We start from the raw sequence: 18,844 nt of genomic DNA, 5'->3' as shown, positions 1-18,844 counted from the left end.
GCACTATGGCCAGTCCATCTGACGGCACGTGATAAAGATTTGCGAGATGTGCAAATTTGCATACACACATGCACACACACATGGTGCGATCTTGGGAAAACCTGTTGGATGTCATGCTGGGACGTTTTAAGGAAATTCCAAAAATAGGTTGAATGTAAGTGTGTTTTTTTTTTGTTTTTTGTTTTTTTTGTCAAAATTGGATTTTCAATAAATTTTTATTCTGTAACATCTTGTCTATCATCTCTGAAAATATATTGGTGAAATTCTGCCCATGAAATTATGATAAACAACAAATGAAAGATGAAAACAGATGTTAGTCTGTTTGTGTAATGATGCAGTGTAGCGCTCCTGACTTGACAGATAGCTCTTGTTAAACCCGTGAACTGAAAGTAAAACTCTTCTCACTTTAAACCCGTTTTCTCAAAATTCCGTTCCTGAAAATCATAACTATTAGCCAACTTAAGATAGCCGTAACTTTGGTTTCATTCAAAATAAAACATTTAAAAACCCAGCTTCATATGGTATCAAAAACTAAAGGTAAAATTTCACCATGTGTTGGGTTTTCCTAGATCGCATCACACACATAGATAGATAGATAGATTCATCTGTGCTATAGCAGTCTTAAAGGAGAAGTCCACTTCCAGAACAACAATTTACAGATAATGTACTTACCCCCTTGTCATCCAAGATGTTCATGTCTTTCTTTCTTCAGTCATAAAGAAAGTGTTTTTTGAGGAGAACATTTCTGCATTTTTCTTCATATAATGGACTGATATGGTGCCCCGATTTTGAACTTCCAAAATGTAGTTTAAATGCGGCTTCAAACGATCACAAATGTGGTTGTAAACGATTCCAGCCGAGGAAGAAGGGTTTTATCTAGCGAAACGATCGGTTATTTTTATAAAAATAATACAATTTATATACTTTTTAATGTCAACCTCTCGTCTTGTCTTGCTCATCCCGAACTGTTTTTGTTCCGGTTCATGATAATTAGGGTATGTCGAAAAATCTTTGTTTTATTTTTTTGTTAAGGGTGTTTGATCTTCTTTGCATGTTCACTTTGCAAAGACTGTGTTAGTACTTCTGCAGTGATGTAGGATGATTTTGAAATGATTTTTAAAGTTGAGGGAGAAAATACGATCTGAGTTTTTTGACATACCCTAACTGTCTTGTGCCAGAATACAGAGAGTTCAGGGAGAGAAAGGCAAGATGAGCGTTTGAAATGAAAAAGTACATAAATTGTATTATTTGTATGAAAATAACCGATCGTTTCACTAGATAAGACCCTTTTTCCTGGGCTGGGATCGTTTACAACCACATTTGTGATTATTTGAAGCTGCATTTAAACTGCATTTTGGAAGTTCAAACTCGGGGCACCATATCAGTCCATTATATGGAGAAAAATGCAGAAATGTTTTCCTCAAAAAACATAATTTCTTTACGACTGAAGAAAGAAAGACATGAACATCTTGGATGACAAGGGGGTGAGTACATTATCTGTAAATTGTTGTTCTGGAAGTGGACTTCTCCTTCAAGTTAAAGCACCCTTAAACTAGAAAAAGTGTTACAAATGTAAGCCAAAAAATAAATAAATAAAAAAGATGGTAACCAAACAGCAGCTGGTAGCCTTAGACTTCCATAGTATTTTTTGCTACACTATGAAAGTCAGTGGCTTACCACCATTGTTCAGAATATCTCCGTTTGTGTTTAACTGAAGAAAGAAACTCCTAGAAGTTTGTAACAACTTGAGGATGAGTAAATGATGACAGAATTTTCATTTAGAAGTCACCTGTGCTTTCATCTGGATAAGTATGCTACATATGTGGGGAGCAGACAATGAGGCAGCTCAGGATTTGGAGCAGAGCTGTTTTATCTGTCTGTTCTTTTTTTTTTTTTTTGAATGGAAAAAATTTGATGTTGAACTTCAAATATTTTCCATCTGAGGCATCATCTTCCACTGGACATCTGTCCTGGAATTGATTATGCCTTTTCAATGAGCGTTCATTAACAGTCCATATATGTGTGATCTGAAGATAGTTATGAATGCTGGCTGGAATTATGTTATTGTCTTTAAGCACCTGGAATCAATCTGCGCGTCCTCGGCGGAAAAAATCTGCGCTATTCTATTTCAGTCGGAACTGATATGTTTATTGCATCACAGAGCTGCGGCCAGGCTGCTGCAATTAATGAATACGTGGAAGGTGTGTTAATGACTCTCGCTCAGGTCGCCAGACTTCCTCTCAGCTGCGCGCATTAAAAGCGCCAAGCGTTATATGAGAAACGCTCTGACGGCTGCAGGTCTGTCCTGAATGAAAGAGTGCGTCTGGAGGAAAGTTTATTTGGCTGTCCGCCCCTCCACTCCTCTCTCGCCCCCATGAGTGCTATTCCATGCCTCCGTCCTCTCGTGGGACGGGCCGGAACAGGAAGCAGGCCTTAACGAGCGACTAGGAAGAGGAGTGGGTGCGGAGACACTCCTAACAAACGCCTCTGTGTGTGTTTGAGTATTCTTGGAGTCACTTCTTACTCCACTTTCGTTCCTGAAGGATGTGCTGATTCGTGTTCAATTATGTAAGAAATGATTATATTTGTTTTTTTATTACTTTACCCTTGACCACAAAGAGGTTTTGGTCAACTCTGGTGAAGCCGTACAGCTGTCGTGTGAGAGGAAAGACAGCAAGTCAGAGGAAGATGGATAGAAAGTGTGTGTTATTGTGGGGAGTGTGTGGTGCAGTTGTGTGTGTGTGTGTGTTTGGTGGCAGGATGGAATGGTTCTCATTTCCGCTGGCTGGTGGGTGTGTGGCGGACGTGTGTGTAGGCTCTTACTGTGGCCTCAAGCCCAGAAACACACACACACACACACACACACACACACTCATGTACATGCAAATACTATGAGCACAGTTGAGGCTTTAAACAGCAGAGTAAACCCTGCTCAGCATACACACACTCTTACACACACGCACATGCAAACTTACAGCTGACCACTTCTCTTCCGCAAGCTAACAAATATGACTGCTTGAAAGCCACTGGAAATATTGAACGGATATTGATTCTTGCGTAAATGTTGAGAAGTAGATCTTGTTTTACCTCAAAATAAAAATAAAATATTTATATTTTTCTTTGAATAATAAAGTGTTTTTTTAGGACCACCAGAATCTTATTATTTATAGCATCCTTCAGAATTTTAATATGCTGATTGGTGCGCAGTTATCATCAATTGTTATTGGTGTTCAGTTATTAATGTTTCTTATCAGTGTTGAAAACATTTTGCTGCTTCATATTTTTGTGGAAACTACTTTTTTCGAGGTTCTTTGATGAATAGTAAGTTCAAAAGAACAGAATTTATTTGAAATAAAAATCATTTGTAACATTATTATTTTTTTTTTTTTATTTATATTATTTTTAAGTTATTTATTTTTTTTTAGCACTACCATTCAATATGTGAATTAAAAACTTTGAGGTATCACTGTTTCAAATAAATGAATAAATAAAGATAAAATGTCTTTACTGTCACTTTTAAACAAATCTAATGGATCCTTGCTAAAAATATATATATGTATATATATATGTATATATATGTGTATATATGTATGTATATATGTATATATGTGTGTGTGTATGTATGTATGTGTGTATATATATATATATATATATATATATATATATTTATATATATATATATATTTATATTTATATTTATATTTATATTTATATTTATTTTACTTTATTTTACTTTTATTTTATTTTATTTTATCAATTTTATTATATTCAGTATAACCTTGAGGTTTCACAGTTTCAAAAAATAAATTAAATTAAATAAAACCGACGTAATTTTATTCAGATACGAACAGGGAAAAAATAATAAAATAAAATGTGTTTACTGACACTTTTAAACAATTTACTGCATCCTTGCGGAATAAATTTTTATTTTATTTTATTTTTTATTTTATTTATTTAAAATAAATGATAAATAAATAAAAATGTCTTTACTGTCACATTTAAACAAATGTAATGAATCCTTGCTAAATAAGTTTTATTATTTTATTTTATTTTATTTTATTTTTACACTACCATTTAATATACCATTAAAAAGCTTTGAGGTTTCACATTTTCAAAAAATAAAATAATATAAAATAAAATGAAATAAAGTAGCACAGTTGTTTTCTTGGGCAAATCAGCATGAATGAATTATATACACACATTTTAAAAAGAAAACAGTTATTTTTAATTGCAATAATATTTTACTGTATTACTGATTTTGCTGTGTGGTTATTTGATTAAATAAATGCAACTTGGTGAGCATAAGCTCATTTTTTAGCACATTTCCTTCAATTCTCATTGCTGTTATCTAGAGCAATCTTATTATCTGTAATTATCTGTCATTTGAAAAATGACGATTTATTATTTGAAGAATGATTCATAAAGCAATATTTGTTGCACTGCCTTTAATGTGCTGATGTAAATGTAAAAATGTTGTAGAGTAAGAATAATACTGTATTAAGAAAGATTAAAATCAATCTATGAAGTCTTATGGGAATTTAGGAAGGGAATGTGCTTAAATGTCAAGAAAATAATGGTGCATTATTATCCTTAAAAGAAAAGCGTATTTTTCCAGATTTATATAAAAGATTTAATGTAAAAAATTATAACTTTATTATTTTACTTCATACATCACACACGTTTGCCTTTATTGAATGCTAATTAAAAAAAAAAATGTTGTAGAATAGGAATAATATTGCATTAAAAAGGATAACACGATAATGTCACTCTGCAAAAAATATTAATGGTCCTAAAAATATTTTCTTTCATGCAAAATATACTTTGTCGGTGAAAGACGAGCTGGACGTGTTTTTGTGATCGTCACCCACAGATGTTTTAGAGCATCGACTCTTTCAAAGTTCGTATGCATCCATATCAAGCATGCTGGAAATCTCATGTTTAGCATTAAACAAAACAGCATTCTTTGAGTCTCGCCTCCAGTGGAATCCTTAAAACACGACGGCTTTGTTTTCCGCTGCGCCGCAACACATTTAATCAGCCATAAGCCAAGATACCATGAAAGACAAGATTCCATTAGTGCATGAATAGCTCAGCGCTTCTCGTTTCTTCCTCGTTGTTCTCCCAGTGTTCATGGGAGGAAAGTATTTATAATGCGATCCTTCTGAAAAGCTGTTGAAACTCTAATGGCTTCAGACAGATGTCAGATCTCTTAATGTGATAACTCATTTCTAAACCAGGTGAGTGTGCGCCTCTCGCTTTGAGTGTGTGTTTTGTCTGCGCTAACAGAAGTCAGCAACAGTTTTGAATCGCGCGAGTAGCACTCCATTATATCTGCTGGCCGATATGCATTAGGGGGAGTTTGTTTTGACTTGGTTCATTGAAGTCTTTGTTGATCAAGATGGAATGCTGTTTTTCTGAAATGTGTCACGGCGAGATATCTTAGTAATAGTGATGCTTGTCTTCGCAAACACCACTGACTGTTGCTCATATGTAAGGATTTATTCAAATCCCCAACTGTAAGTGTTCAGTTTGGCTTGTGCTTAACTCGTCCTGCAGTGTGATTCTGACATGGAGGAAACCTTATATCATGCGACGTGCTGAAGAGAGATGCTAATGTGTCTTTAATACTTTAAGTGATCAGAATTAAGGGGATAATTCACCCAAATATTTCAGTTGTCATCATTTACCTGCCCTCGTGCTCTGAACCTGCTTGGCTGCATGTACTTTCTTCTGCTGATTTTTTTTTTTTTTTTTTTATTTATTTATTTATTTTTTTTTTTTTGAAGAATATTTAATCTGTTTTTGCATATACTATGAAAGTCAGTGGGGTCCAAAACAGTGTGATATTGGATCCCATTGATTTTCATTGCATAGACAAAACAAAGCTCACAGAGCACAGAAAAACAAAGAACACAAAAACAAACAAATACAACTCATCAAAAAAAAAAAAAAAAAACATGATGCAAAAATAATATAATAACAGAAAACAAGACAACGCAAAAACTAAAATAAAACTCCAATAAATAAATAAATAAACAAAAACAAATCAAGCATGACACAAAAATAAAATGAAAACAAAAGTAAACAAAAAACAACATAAAACACAAAAACGTCTAAAAAGCAAAACATGATGAAAAAATAAAACAAAAACAACATAGCAAAAAAAATATTAGAAAGCAAAACACAAAAACTAAAATAAAACTTCAATAAATAAATGTACAAAAACAAATCAACAAAAACGAGTAAAAAAAACAAAAAAAAAAAAAAAAAAAACAAAGCTAAACAAAAAATAAGACAAAACACAAAAATATCTAAAAAGCAAAACATAATGCAAAAATAAAAAAAACAACATAACACAAAAAACAAAATATCAGAAAGCAAAACAACACAAAAAATTAGAAACAGAAAACAAAACACAAAAGCAACAACAAAAAACTCCAAAAAAGACACAAATATAAAATGAAAACAACAAAAAAATAGCAGAAAACAAAACACAAAAATGAAACTAAAACATCTTTAAAAAAAAATAAAAATGATGCAAAAGATGCAAAAATAAAACAAAAACCAATACAACAAAAATAACAGAAAACAAAGTACAAAAAACAACTTGAAAATGGAATGCAGCTATAAAACAAAAACACAAAAATCAAAACAAAATAACAGAAAACACACAAAAAAAAATACCAGAAAACTCACTGAAATACAAATCATGACACAAAAACAAAATGAAAACCAACACAAGAAACTCAACAAAAATAACAGAAAACAAAACACAAAAAAATGTACAAAAAAATGCAAAAATAAAACAACACAAGACAAAAAATCCAAACAAAATAATAGAAAACCAAACACAAAATCAAAAGAAATAAAACAACTCAATAAAAAGCAAAACTAGATGCAAAAATAAAATTAAAACACAAAAAACGAAACCAAAAAATAACGAAACAAAAATGAAATAAACATATATATATATATATGTATATACAATAAACAAAAACACAAAATGCATCAAAAACAACTCACAAAAATCAGAACACAAAAACAAAGTGCAAAAATATAACAAACAAATAAAACAACGAACACCAAAATAAAACAAAAACTTAAAGACAAACACAAAACAACACAATGCAAAAATGATTAAAAAAACATTACAAAACATTACAAAAAAAAACATTACAAAAACAAAAATAAAATCTAAAAAACTACACTATGCAAAAAAAAAAACAAAAAAAAAAAAAACAACAAAACAAATAAACACTTAAAGTGACAGTGCAATAAAACAAACAGAACTCAATAAAAACAAACAGAAAAATAAAACGCAAAACCCCCAAAACAGCACAGTGGGGGGAAAAAAAACACAGATAAGCAAAACAAAAAATGACAATGCAACAAAACAAACAAAACACAAAAACATAAAAAAAAAATATTATAATAATGCAAAAATAAACGCGCACATACACAAGAAAACAAACAAAAGCTAAACATTTTTTCAAAGTATCATCATTTGTGTTCTGAGTCTTAAAGGTTAAATTAATGACACAATATTCATCTTTACGTGCACCATTCCGTTATGATTTCCACCTTCCAGACAGTAAATGGGTGGAACAGCCCATAAACTTACATTTGAAGGAGCGACCGGAGCCATAACTAGATACCAGAAAGCCATAGAGACTTGTGGGTGGGCTCTTGTGACTCGGGCCAGTACGTAACCACCCTACAGCAAACACCCTGGCATTGTCAAACGCAAGCGGAGAGATGCCACACGGTGTGTTTGGAGTCTCCTGTGCTGCTTAAAAGAGAGACAGGGCTGGTCAAACATGTGGACCAGCTTCCATTTCTGATCTTTAGAAATAGAAAATCTATAATAAAGGCCTGGTTTGTCAGGCATGACACAGCACCCAGCGTTACGCCCCGAAGTACAGTGAACTCTGTAAACTCTCGCACAGACGTACTGTCACGCTGTCCCGCAGACAGAAGCACGGGGTAGCTGCAGCGGTCATCCCGTCCAGACTCTGGTTTGGCTCGCGGGGCAGCGTGAGTGTGTGCCGCCGTTGCAAACAGCCGACTGCGACTCGGTCCAACTGTTATTTCTGTCGTTCTCTGTCAAGCGGCCACCACACCCGCAGCCAGACTAGACGGGTGTTAAATTATACAGCCGACCAGCGAGGTGGAGTGTAAGAGTGTGTGTGCGCAGTCGTGCGGATGTTCAATGAAACATCAAGAGAGCTTTTAGACGGGACGGGCACATGAGCGTGTGTTTGGGTTGTGCCGAGTCAGACGGGCCGTCCTCTAGTCCAGATTACAGCGAGTGTTTTTAGATCACTTACTTCCAAGAACAACACCCGTAAACTGTCATTATAGACAGAGCAGGCACTAACCTGCACCAAACCTGCTCCCAGGGGACAAAAGATGCAAATTCCACCTGGAATATTCCATGTAACATGATCAAGTTTTTATTTCACTAATATAGTGTGGGTAGATGTAGATGAATAGACGATGCTTATGTGTATGTGGTGCCCCGAATATGAAAATTACTTTTACTTACAGATATTTTTACTTTTTACTTTTACTTCATTATTTTATATATATATATATATATATATATATATATATATATATATATATATATATATATATATATATATATATATATATATATATATATATATATATATATATATATACAAACATTTAATTGTATGTATGTATGTATGTATGAATTTATTTATTTACAGTTGTATGTTGCTGGCTTATTGTGAGTGACTACAAAAATGTGTGCATCCTAAATAAACCGCTTATGGTCAATTTGATATGGTCTAACATAATGCATGCATCCATTTTATTTAATTTTTTTCCTGTGTGTATCTGAATGAAATTCTTTCATTATTTCATTTTATTTTATTTTCCCCCAGTGTTTCTGAATGAAATTCTGTCGATTATTTTATTTTATTTTATTTTATTTTATTTTATTTTATTTTATTTTATTTTATTTTATTTTATTTTATTTTATTTTTTCCCATGTGTGTTTCTGAATAAAATAACATTTTTATTTTTTTATTTTATTTTATTTTATTTTATTTTATTATTATTTTTTATTTTATTTATTTTCCCCGTGTGTTTCTGAATAAAATAAAATTTATTTTATTTTGTTTTATTTTATTTATTTTATTTAGTTTACACCTGTGTGTTTTTGAATGAAATTCTTTCATTATTTCATTTTATTTTATTTTCCCCCAGTGTTTCTGAATGAAATTCTGTCAGATTATTTTATTTTATTTTATTTTATTTTATTTTATTTTATTATTATTTTTTATTTATTTTATTTATTTTTCCCTGTGTTTCCCCCATGTGTTTCTGAATTAAATTATTATTATTTTTATTTTTCCCTGTGTGTATCACAGTGAAATTCTGTCAGATTTATTATATTTTATGATTTTATGTTTCCCCTGTGTGTTTCTGAATTATTTTATTTTATTTTATTTTATTTTATTTTAGGGACAGTGTGTCTTCCATTTCTGGACATAAACCATGGACATTTATGTAGGACATGTTTTCTTGAATTGATCAAACAGATTTATTAGTGAATCATTCTCATTTAAAATTAATTTTAAAAATTCTTGATCAATAATAAAAAGTGAATGGAAAGAATAATTAAAAATGTTAAATATCTGGACGTTTATCCATCAGTCATCTTTAAATCTTATTCTGATGTTATTTTAAGTTTTTTAAGGTGTGTGCGTGTTTTTTTTGTTTTGTTTTGTTTTAAGAGAGAGAATAGAAGTTTGTTGTGTTTTGCTATAAAAGTGGCCATAATCATTATGAGTCTATTTTCGACAGATTTTGTCATTTTAAGTTCGCATTACGTTTGCGTGATGTACTACCCAGTTGTCACCCTTGACATTCGTGCCAAGAAGAGAGATAGGAGACAGTCATTGGGCCAAGGTGGTGTTTTATAAATAGAGGGTGCGCGTGGGTTGTGGGGCTGGGTCCTGTGACGTTGCCACAGTGATATTGTGCCGCTCCCTTCTTTACTTCCTGTGGGAAACAATTTAGGGCTTGTCTTAACAGAGCTCTGTCTGGTGAAGCCCGCTCACTTTCTCTCTCGCTGATTCACTTCTTCCCTTATAACTTCCCTTCACTTTCACCTCCTGTAGCTCATCACTTTATTTACTAGTTTGACTCATTTGTCTTCACCTGACCCAAAGGTGGAGATAGTATATGGATCACCACTCGCAGGGTTTCAGCTTGCAAAACTTTTGTTACAGTTCTTAATCCACCAAGTCATTTTCAAACTTGTTGATACCAGTGACCGCTGAATACCGTTATATTTTCATATTTAAAGATTACATGAAATGCAAATGCTGTTTTCTTCCATTGTATTAACTATTGTAAAATGAACATAAATCACCTTGATGGATTCGAGATTAGATGTGCTTTAATTATTCTTTTTTTTTCTCCCCCACATGGTGTTTTCATAAGTATTTTCTTGAAACATCTGGCTGATGTGACCAATAATTTAATTATTGGTTTATTCGGGTACACTCAGGAGTTAACAACCTCAAAAGTCAGCAATTTAGACAGCACCGTTGGCCATTTCGGTTTAACCGCAGGCCACATTACGCATTGCAGATGCCTCACGCACAGAAGACCTGCAGATGCACTTTACGGAGTTTCTTCACCTAAATCCCCCAAATAATGCTCATAAGAACATACATTTATAGCTCCTTGACCCTAAAACTGTCCTCCTACTTCAAGGCTCGTAGCTTTTGCGAAGCAAGTCGCTTTTTTCAGTAGTTACAAAGAACAAAACGGCGTGGGTCATGTGTTTGTACTGTTCCTCAGTGCTCCCAGGCGATGCAAAGTCGAAACGCAGTCAGGCCTCAAACCAAAGCGGCCGACTCTGTTGCTAAGTTACAGTTTAGAGTTTTCCTATTTTTAGTTTCCTGAGACCAGGCTTCTCACCCAGAGATTATATTTTCATTTGGAATAGAAACAATAAAAGAATCCAAGTGAAATGCCTCCGTGCCTTTTGTGTGGCTGTAATTAAGTGATCCTGTTAAAATGGGCTAATGCCACACGAACCTCCTCATCACGTTATTAAACGATTGTTGTCGTAGAACAAACGCTGTGGTTTGCTGTGTTCAACACACTCTATTGATTTCCCTCTCCGTGTAGACTATGGAACACTTTGTAGTTTTCACTTAAAGTGAGTTTAACACCTAAAGGAATGAATGGATATTTTAAGAATGACGTGAACTCGTAAGATGAAGATTCCAGTCATATCAGTGGCCTACAAAATGCAATATGGCTTAATAAATACAAACCTCAAACAAGCATGCCTCAAACAAACTACATGATTTTTTCTAGATCATATATCAACTATTTGTGGTGTAAAAAAAACAGTGGCTCCTCCAGAGCTTCCTATGGAAAGTCAAGATTATCTTAAAGGAGAAGTCCACTTCCAAAACAAAGATTCACAGATAATGTACTCACCCCCTTGTCATCCAAGATGTTTATGTCTTTCTTTCTTCAGTCGTAAAGAAATTGTTTTTTGAGGAAAACATTTCAGCATTTTTCTCCATATAATGGACTGATATGGTGCCCAGATTTTAAACTTATTTTAAACGGCTTCAAACAATCCCAAATGCATTGTAAACGATCCCAGCTGAGAAAGAAGGGTCTTATCTAGTGAAACGATCGGTTATTTTCATTAAAAAAATATACAATTTAAATACTTTTTAATCTCAAACACTCATCTTGTCTTTCTCTCCCTGAACTCTGTGTATTCTGGCTCAAGACAGTTAGGGTATGTCGAAAAACTCCAATCGTATTTTCTCCCTCAACTTCAAAAATCATTTCAAAATCATCCTACCACAGCTACTGAAAGAGCTTACAAACGGCAGAGACAAGAAATGCTAGATGCCATCCTGGCAGGATGTAAACATGCCAGCGCTTTTCATGACGCCACAGACACTGAAGGAGTTTCTCAGCGTGGATTTTACTCGATATGTGGGGGCGTTTAGTCTCCTTGTGGGGGAAAATCAGTGGTACAGTATTTGGTTTAAGCCTACGCTTATGTCTATCGCCACCTGTAGGCTTTTTCAGTAGCTGTGATCATCATTTGAGTATTTTATTTTTAGAGTTGTGTTGTGGTAAAAATAACAACAGCTCACCGAGTGCAACCATTTCATGTCATCGAAATAATGCCCCCCCCCATAGTCGAAAATATGTATGAAACGATGTGGATTTTTTTAAAATAACATAAGTCTTTCATTGTTTTTCTACCAAATATTTCAATAAAAGTCATCATTTACATTATATTAAGCTATACAAGACTAAATACGTGGGTTCCGCTTAATGGATCAATCTACAGATTTTGTCTTACCAGATTTCCCTGTGGTGTGGTGTGTGTTAAGAGTGACTGAATCTATTCGGAACTGGGGCCACACCAATCCCAAATCGTAAATATCTATTCCAAAATCAGAAATCCTGTTGTGTGGAGGATCCCGAAGACAAGCATGCATACACACTCTGTAGATTGTCACATGGAGAACAAAACGATTTCCAATCAGATAGTGAGCAGACAGAAGATGCATTGCTCACCTACAGACAGGGTTGCCAAGTCCAGGGCTACTTTTACACTGTTCACGGGTTATAGCGATCTCCCCACCCACTGTAATTGAATTTTGCAGAAGTGAACCCCTGATAGAGGGGAGAACCGTGGGGAAAAAAATGCTATTGGGCTAGTTTTAAGTAGCGATTGGTCTGGTTTTGTGTGCAGATCTGTCCAGGTCATGCTGTGACATGTTCACATGGTCTCCATAACTTTATTCATACGTTTCTTTTATTTCTGCAAAATTTCTGTAAAATGCAGTCCAAACATCATTGCCATTTTTTGTCCACCATTTATTTGCTTTAAAGTCATGTGTGACCACAAGAGATTTTGTTCACAGTCAGGTTTTGTTGGCTTGTGTTATCTGTCTTTGTCTTATTAATAGAAAACTTAACCCAAAAATGGAAATCCTGTCATTATTTTCTCACCTTCAAGTTGTTCCAAACCTGTATGAGTTTCTTTCTTCTGCTGGAATGTAAAAAAAGATATTTTGAAGAATGTGTGTAACCAAAAGGTTTTTGGTCGCCATTGACTTGCATAGTAAGAAAAAAAAGGAAGTCAATGGGGCCATCAACTGTTTGTTTACCAGCGTTCTTCAAAATATCTTCTTTAGTGCTCAGCTGATGAAAGAAGCAGATTTGGAACAACATCAGGGTTGAGTAAATGATGACAGAATTGTATGTTCCTTTAATGATTTGACTTGTAAAGGGCATCTGTTGTGTGCACACTGATCATTTTCTCTTCTGTCTGTGCTGTGTGTATGCAGGTACAGCAGTGTGTTTCCCAGTCTAAACATGGCGGTAAAACGCAGGGAACAGGCTCTTCAAGATTATAAGAGACTCCAGTCTAAAGTGGAGAAATATGAAGAAAAAGAGAAGACGGGGCCCATCATGGTCAAACTCCATCAGGTACAACCAGTCATTCTATTTAAATGCAAGGCAGGACTTCCTTTCCGACAGCGTACCAATTTCAGCCATTTTTCAATGAGTGACTGATTGCAAACTAATACCAGAAATCCTTTAATTTTAGTTAGTTCACTCAGCGGTCATGTTGGTAACGCCCCAGGTAGCTGTTTTCTGTGTAGATAAAACAAACAGCTCTTGTCTGCTGATCTACTACAACTCGGTAACATGCATTGCATTTTAATGCAACCTTGCTACATGTATTTACTATAATAACAGTAAATTAAACCAAACCCTAACCTTTTGTTACAGTATGTATGTTAATTAATACTACTCTGTATTTATCAAGGACAAGGACACATCAAAATTAAATGTGACTCTTAAATAATATCACAGATATGTTTTCAGACTTCAACAGCTAATGTTTATGCACAATCTACAGAAAAATAAACTTTATGTAAAAAATGATTTTCTCTTTACCTCAAAGATGGATCGCCCAATCTTTCCGCCACTATGAGTGTTGCAAATATTTTACCATCCAGTTCATTGCCTTCATCACACTATATTCTACCTTAATAGGCCACATACAGTTGCTTATTTTCACAAGGTTTATTCCGACACCTTATATATGGATAAATCTCACATCTTAAAGCTTGTTTGCTCCAAATGTGTGAATTTTCAGCATGCACGTCCATTGGGACAAGTTTTTAAAATTAAACTTTGCTTCAGTCTTAAAATTCACCCTGCGTACAAGGAGCTATAGAATATAAAACCATATCCACGACATGCATCAAAAAGGTCAAATGGGTTATAACAGCTGACAGAGTCAGCTATTTTTAATATATAATATGCCACAATATTTTTGCTGTAGTAGATTACTATAACTGTCATTTTAGTTATATATTTCAAGATTTGCATATGCACACACAGAAATGTTACATCCTGTCATACTCGTATGTCATCTAAAATGTGATATGATAGAATGTGATAGTGAGCGCAGATATATTTCGTTTAAGCACATAAATAGAGAGCATATCATGGTTTTTATCTTAAATACAGAACTAGCGTTCATTTCGTAATTTGTTGCACATTTGCATCAAATATCCACTTGAAATGATATTGATGCATGATATTGATATTCACATTTCATGTTATAGAATAAAATATCTTGCGCTTGTGTGAACCACAGACCGTATTTCGGGCATTTAACCAGAAACCCATTAAAAAAAAACGATTGACTTTGATTCGATAGAGCGGAAGTGCTAAAACTGCATCATCCTTGCAGTACCATGGGGTTGTTTTGATTGACTTAAACTGGGGCTCAAAAGGACACAAAGCCACCTGAACTGCGAAACACTTCACACAACGCCGCTTTGATCTGGTCTTGATGCATTTTCCTGTAGTGGATGCTTGTACTCAAGTGTGCCAGACCTTAAGAGTCATCGGGTTTATTATCATCCGTCCACTCGCATACAGTTCTGGCGGGATTTTTTTAGCACGCAGCAACAAGTGAAGGAAGCTGCGCTGGATGGGCGCAGAAGTATTCAGAGCACATGTATACATGCGAGCGAACTCACCCACGCAAGAGAAACAGCCTCTCAACTCAGCTGCACTTTTTCAAGAGGCTGCGCTCAACACACACTGTAGGATAATTGGGTTTCGCGCACACACTCTCACTCAAACACGGTAACACGATCTGGCAAACAGTAATTGTTTGTTCTTTTTGTTGCACACTTCTGGGTCATTATGCATGTGTATGTTGACACGTGAAGGACCGTACGTGCGCAAACAGATACAGACGGCTGCCTGGAAAACTTCAACATACATGTACGGCCCATCGCCCACACACACTGAAGGACTCGGCAGGGCCGTAGAGGATAGGAGAACTGATAGTGTGTGCGTGTGTAATAACATTTAACACATATATAGAAATCAGGTCATATCCTAGTAGAGGTCAGCGCTTATAGATTACTTTCCCCTCCCTTCCGCTGTACTGATTGGTGATTGCATCATGAACATTGCTCTTCCCCACCTCCACACCCTTGAAAATATCCTGGCCTCATACAATTTTTTTGTTATTATTCTAATGACACACCATAACAGCATGCTTTAATAATTGGCAGGTCATTCTGGAGTAGGCAGTAGTCTTGGTTTTATTCATTGCTGCATTACGTGTGTGTTTGCTTGTTTTGCTTTTAGGCCAGGGAAGAACTGAAGCCTGTCAGGGAAGACTTTGAAGGCAAGAACAAGCAGCTATTGGACGAGATGCCCAAGTTCTACAACAGCCGCATCGACTACTTTCAGCCCAGCTTTGAGGCTCTGATACGAGCTCAGGTGAGCATCACCAAAAAACTCAAACTAAAATACAGCGTTTCAGTTACGTGGGCTTTATCGTGGATTTTCTTGGAGCATACTTTAATATTTTCTTGAACACAGCACAAAAATTCCTTCTCCAGTCACACAGACTATATCTGTAGTAAAAATCAAAAGTTTACATACACCTTGCAGAATCTGCGAAATGTTTTTTTTTTTTTTTTTTTTTTTACCAAAATAAAGATGTTATTTTTTTTATTTACCACTGACCTGAATAAGATATTTCACCTAAAAAGATGTTTACATACAGCCTACAAGAGAAAATAATACTTGAATTTATAAAAATGACCTCATTCAAAAGTTTACATACACTTGATACTTAATACTGTGTTGTTACCTGAATGATCCACAGCTGTGTTGTTTTGTTGAGTTATAGCTGTTCATGAGTTCCTTGTTTGTCCTGAACAGTTAAACTGCCTGCTGTTCTAAAGAAAAATTCTTCAGGTCCCACACATTTTTCAGCATTTTTGTGTATTTGAACCCTTTCCAACAATGACTGTATGATTTTGAAATCCATCTTTTCACACTTAGGACAACTGAGGGACTCATATGCTATTACTATTATAACTATTACAGAAGGTTCAAACACTCACTGATGCTCCAGTGGGAAACACGATGCATTAAGAGCCAGGGGTGCAAGCTTTTGAACAGAATGAAGATGTGTAGAAGATTTTGCCACAATATCATATTTTTTTCATTTAGTACTGCCCTTCAGAAACTGATCTTTAAATTTTCACCCGCGGATCTTAATGCAATTAATAATAAATAATTAATATTAGTGTTGTTTAATTATTTATATTTATGCACTACAAGTCAAAAGTTTTTGGAAGAAGTCTCTTCTGTTCCAAAGTACAGCAAAAACAGTAAAATTCTGAAATGTTTTTACTATTTAAAATAACTGTTTTCTATTTGAATATATTTAAAAAATATAATTTATTCCTGTAATTTCAAAGCTGAATTTTTAGCACATTTACTCCAGTCACTTGATCCTTCAGAAATCTTTCTATTATTCTGATTTGCCCCTCAAAAAACATTTATTATTATTATTTTGTTGAAACAGCTGAGTAGATATTTCTTTTCTTTTTTTTAGGTTTCTTTTATAGACAGTTCATTCATCTGAAATAGAAATCTTTTGTAACATTATAAATGTCTTTATCATCACTTTTGTTCAATTTAAAGCATCCTTACTAAATAAAAGTTTTAATTTTTATCAAAAAAATAAATACTGACTCCAAGCTTTTGAATGGTACAGTGTATGTTGCCAAAGCTTTTTATTTCAGATAAATGCTCATCTTTGGATTTTTCTATTGATCAAAGAATCTATTATTGATGATAATAATAAAATGTTTATTGAACAGCAAATCAGCATATCAGAATGATTTCTGAAGGATGATGTGACTGGAGTACTGATGCTGAAAATTCAGCTTTGAAATCACAGGAATAAATTAGTTATTTTAAATAGTAATAATAAATCCGAATTTTACTGTTTTTTAGGATCAAATAAATGCAGGCTTAGTGAGCAGAAAAGACTTCTTTGACAGAGTAGTAAAATTAGCAAGAGAGAGATAATCATGTATAAAACTAAATTATAATGTGATTTCCGTTTATAAGTGGACTTAAAATGGGGGAAAATTTGTGTACTACAAAAGTATAGTACTTGCAAACTTCCAAATGATGAGTAACTGGTGAGCAGGCTGGTAACTACTATTTAGGATTTGCGAAAATAATGCATGACAAAAGATGATGATGAAGACGGAAGTAGGATAAATACAATAACAGTTTCACTCTACAATATATGATTGTACAATTAAGTATGCTGATCAAGTATACTGTGCACATTATGTACACTGGGAGCAAAATATGTACGTATTCTACATAAATGTGTTTTATTAAATTAAACAAAATTCAGTGTTGCGGCTGTAATAAAATATTTACACTGGTAAGTTTTCCTTTCTAAAAGTTGGTGTTGAACTCTCGTCTTCCTAAGGCTAATTTTATATGTCCTGAATGCACACAATTAAATATTGCCATGCTTTAAGTGACAAATGTACAAGTCTGAAGAAAGGGTTTAACAAAATATATACATAAAAGGCTGTTTAAAAGAAAAATGGTAAAATATTTTATGATAGTCATTTAACAGAAAGTTGAATTTTTTTTTTTTTTTTAATAGGAAACAAAAGCCAAAAATCAAAATCAATAAAAATCAAGTTGAAGAAACACCCTCACACACGCACAGTAGTAAATTTTAAAGCTTACGCTCCCTCCACCCAGATCTAATGTGATTAACCCTGAGTAACACACACACACACACACACACACAGAGACAAAAACACTCCTTTATGCTGCGCTCACAAACTGTCTCACTCTACACACTTCCCCTTTCTCTAATGTGATTAACCCCCACAATCCTGCCTGCTTATGTCCACAGCTCAGACTGTGTGTGTTATTTTAAGGAGAGTGTGTGTGAGAGCGAGCTAAACACTACAACCTAATGAATGTAGTAGAAGAGGAAAAGCCAAGTCAAACAAACACAGTCTCATCTTCACGATGTACGTATTCACCCCCCTCTGAAATTTTTCACAATGTCAGGATGCTCGTATTATTCTTAATTCATGTTGTTGTTTTGCATGTGTCTGTACAAGGGCACCAAAAATATATGGATGCTTCAGCAACATTTAAGCTGTTTGTTCTGTTTTTTGTTGAACAGTCACTCCGTTTCTGGCTTGACGGATACTGAATAATTAATTCATATTCATAAGTGTCCAAATGCTTTTCAGTCCAAATGATATCAGAACGCACAGGCTTAGAATTTAATATAGTTGCATTGAAGGAGAAGAAGAACAATTTACAAAAAATTTACTCACCCCCTTGTCATCCAAGATGTTCATGTCTTTCTGTCTTCGGTCATGAAGAAATTATGGTTTTTGAGGTAAACATTTCAGGATTTTTCTCCATA

General features: G+C 34.2%; 1 protein-coding gene across 1 annotated transcript in view; it reads left to right on the top strand.

Annotated features, from left to right (window-relative positions):
• Positions 1-18,844, top strand: part of bin3 (bridging integrator 3) — a 74,241-nt gene that overhangs the window by 43,181 nt on the left and 12,216 nt on the right. The window contains exons 7-8 of the mRNA XM_051117125.1: positions 13,380-13,521; positions 15,715-15,849. Of these exons, the coding sequence (XP_050973082.1) occupies positions 13,380-13,521; positions 15,715-15,849 (277 nt within the window). The remainder of the gene's footprint in view (positions 1-13,379; positions 13,522-15,714; positions 15,850-18,844) is intronic.

This window comes from Labeo rohita, chromosome 8 (genome assembly GCF_022985175.1).
Source record: "Labeo rohita strain BAU-BD-2019 chromosome 8, IGBB_LRoh.1.0, whole genome shotgun sequence".
In the NCBI taxonomy this organism is placed as follows: Eukaryota; Metazoa; Chordata; class Actinopteri; order Cypriniformes; family Cyprinidae; genus Labeo; species Labeo rohita.
This window is presented reverse-complemented; position numbering and strand designations above follow the sequence as displayed.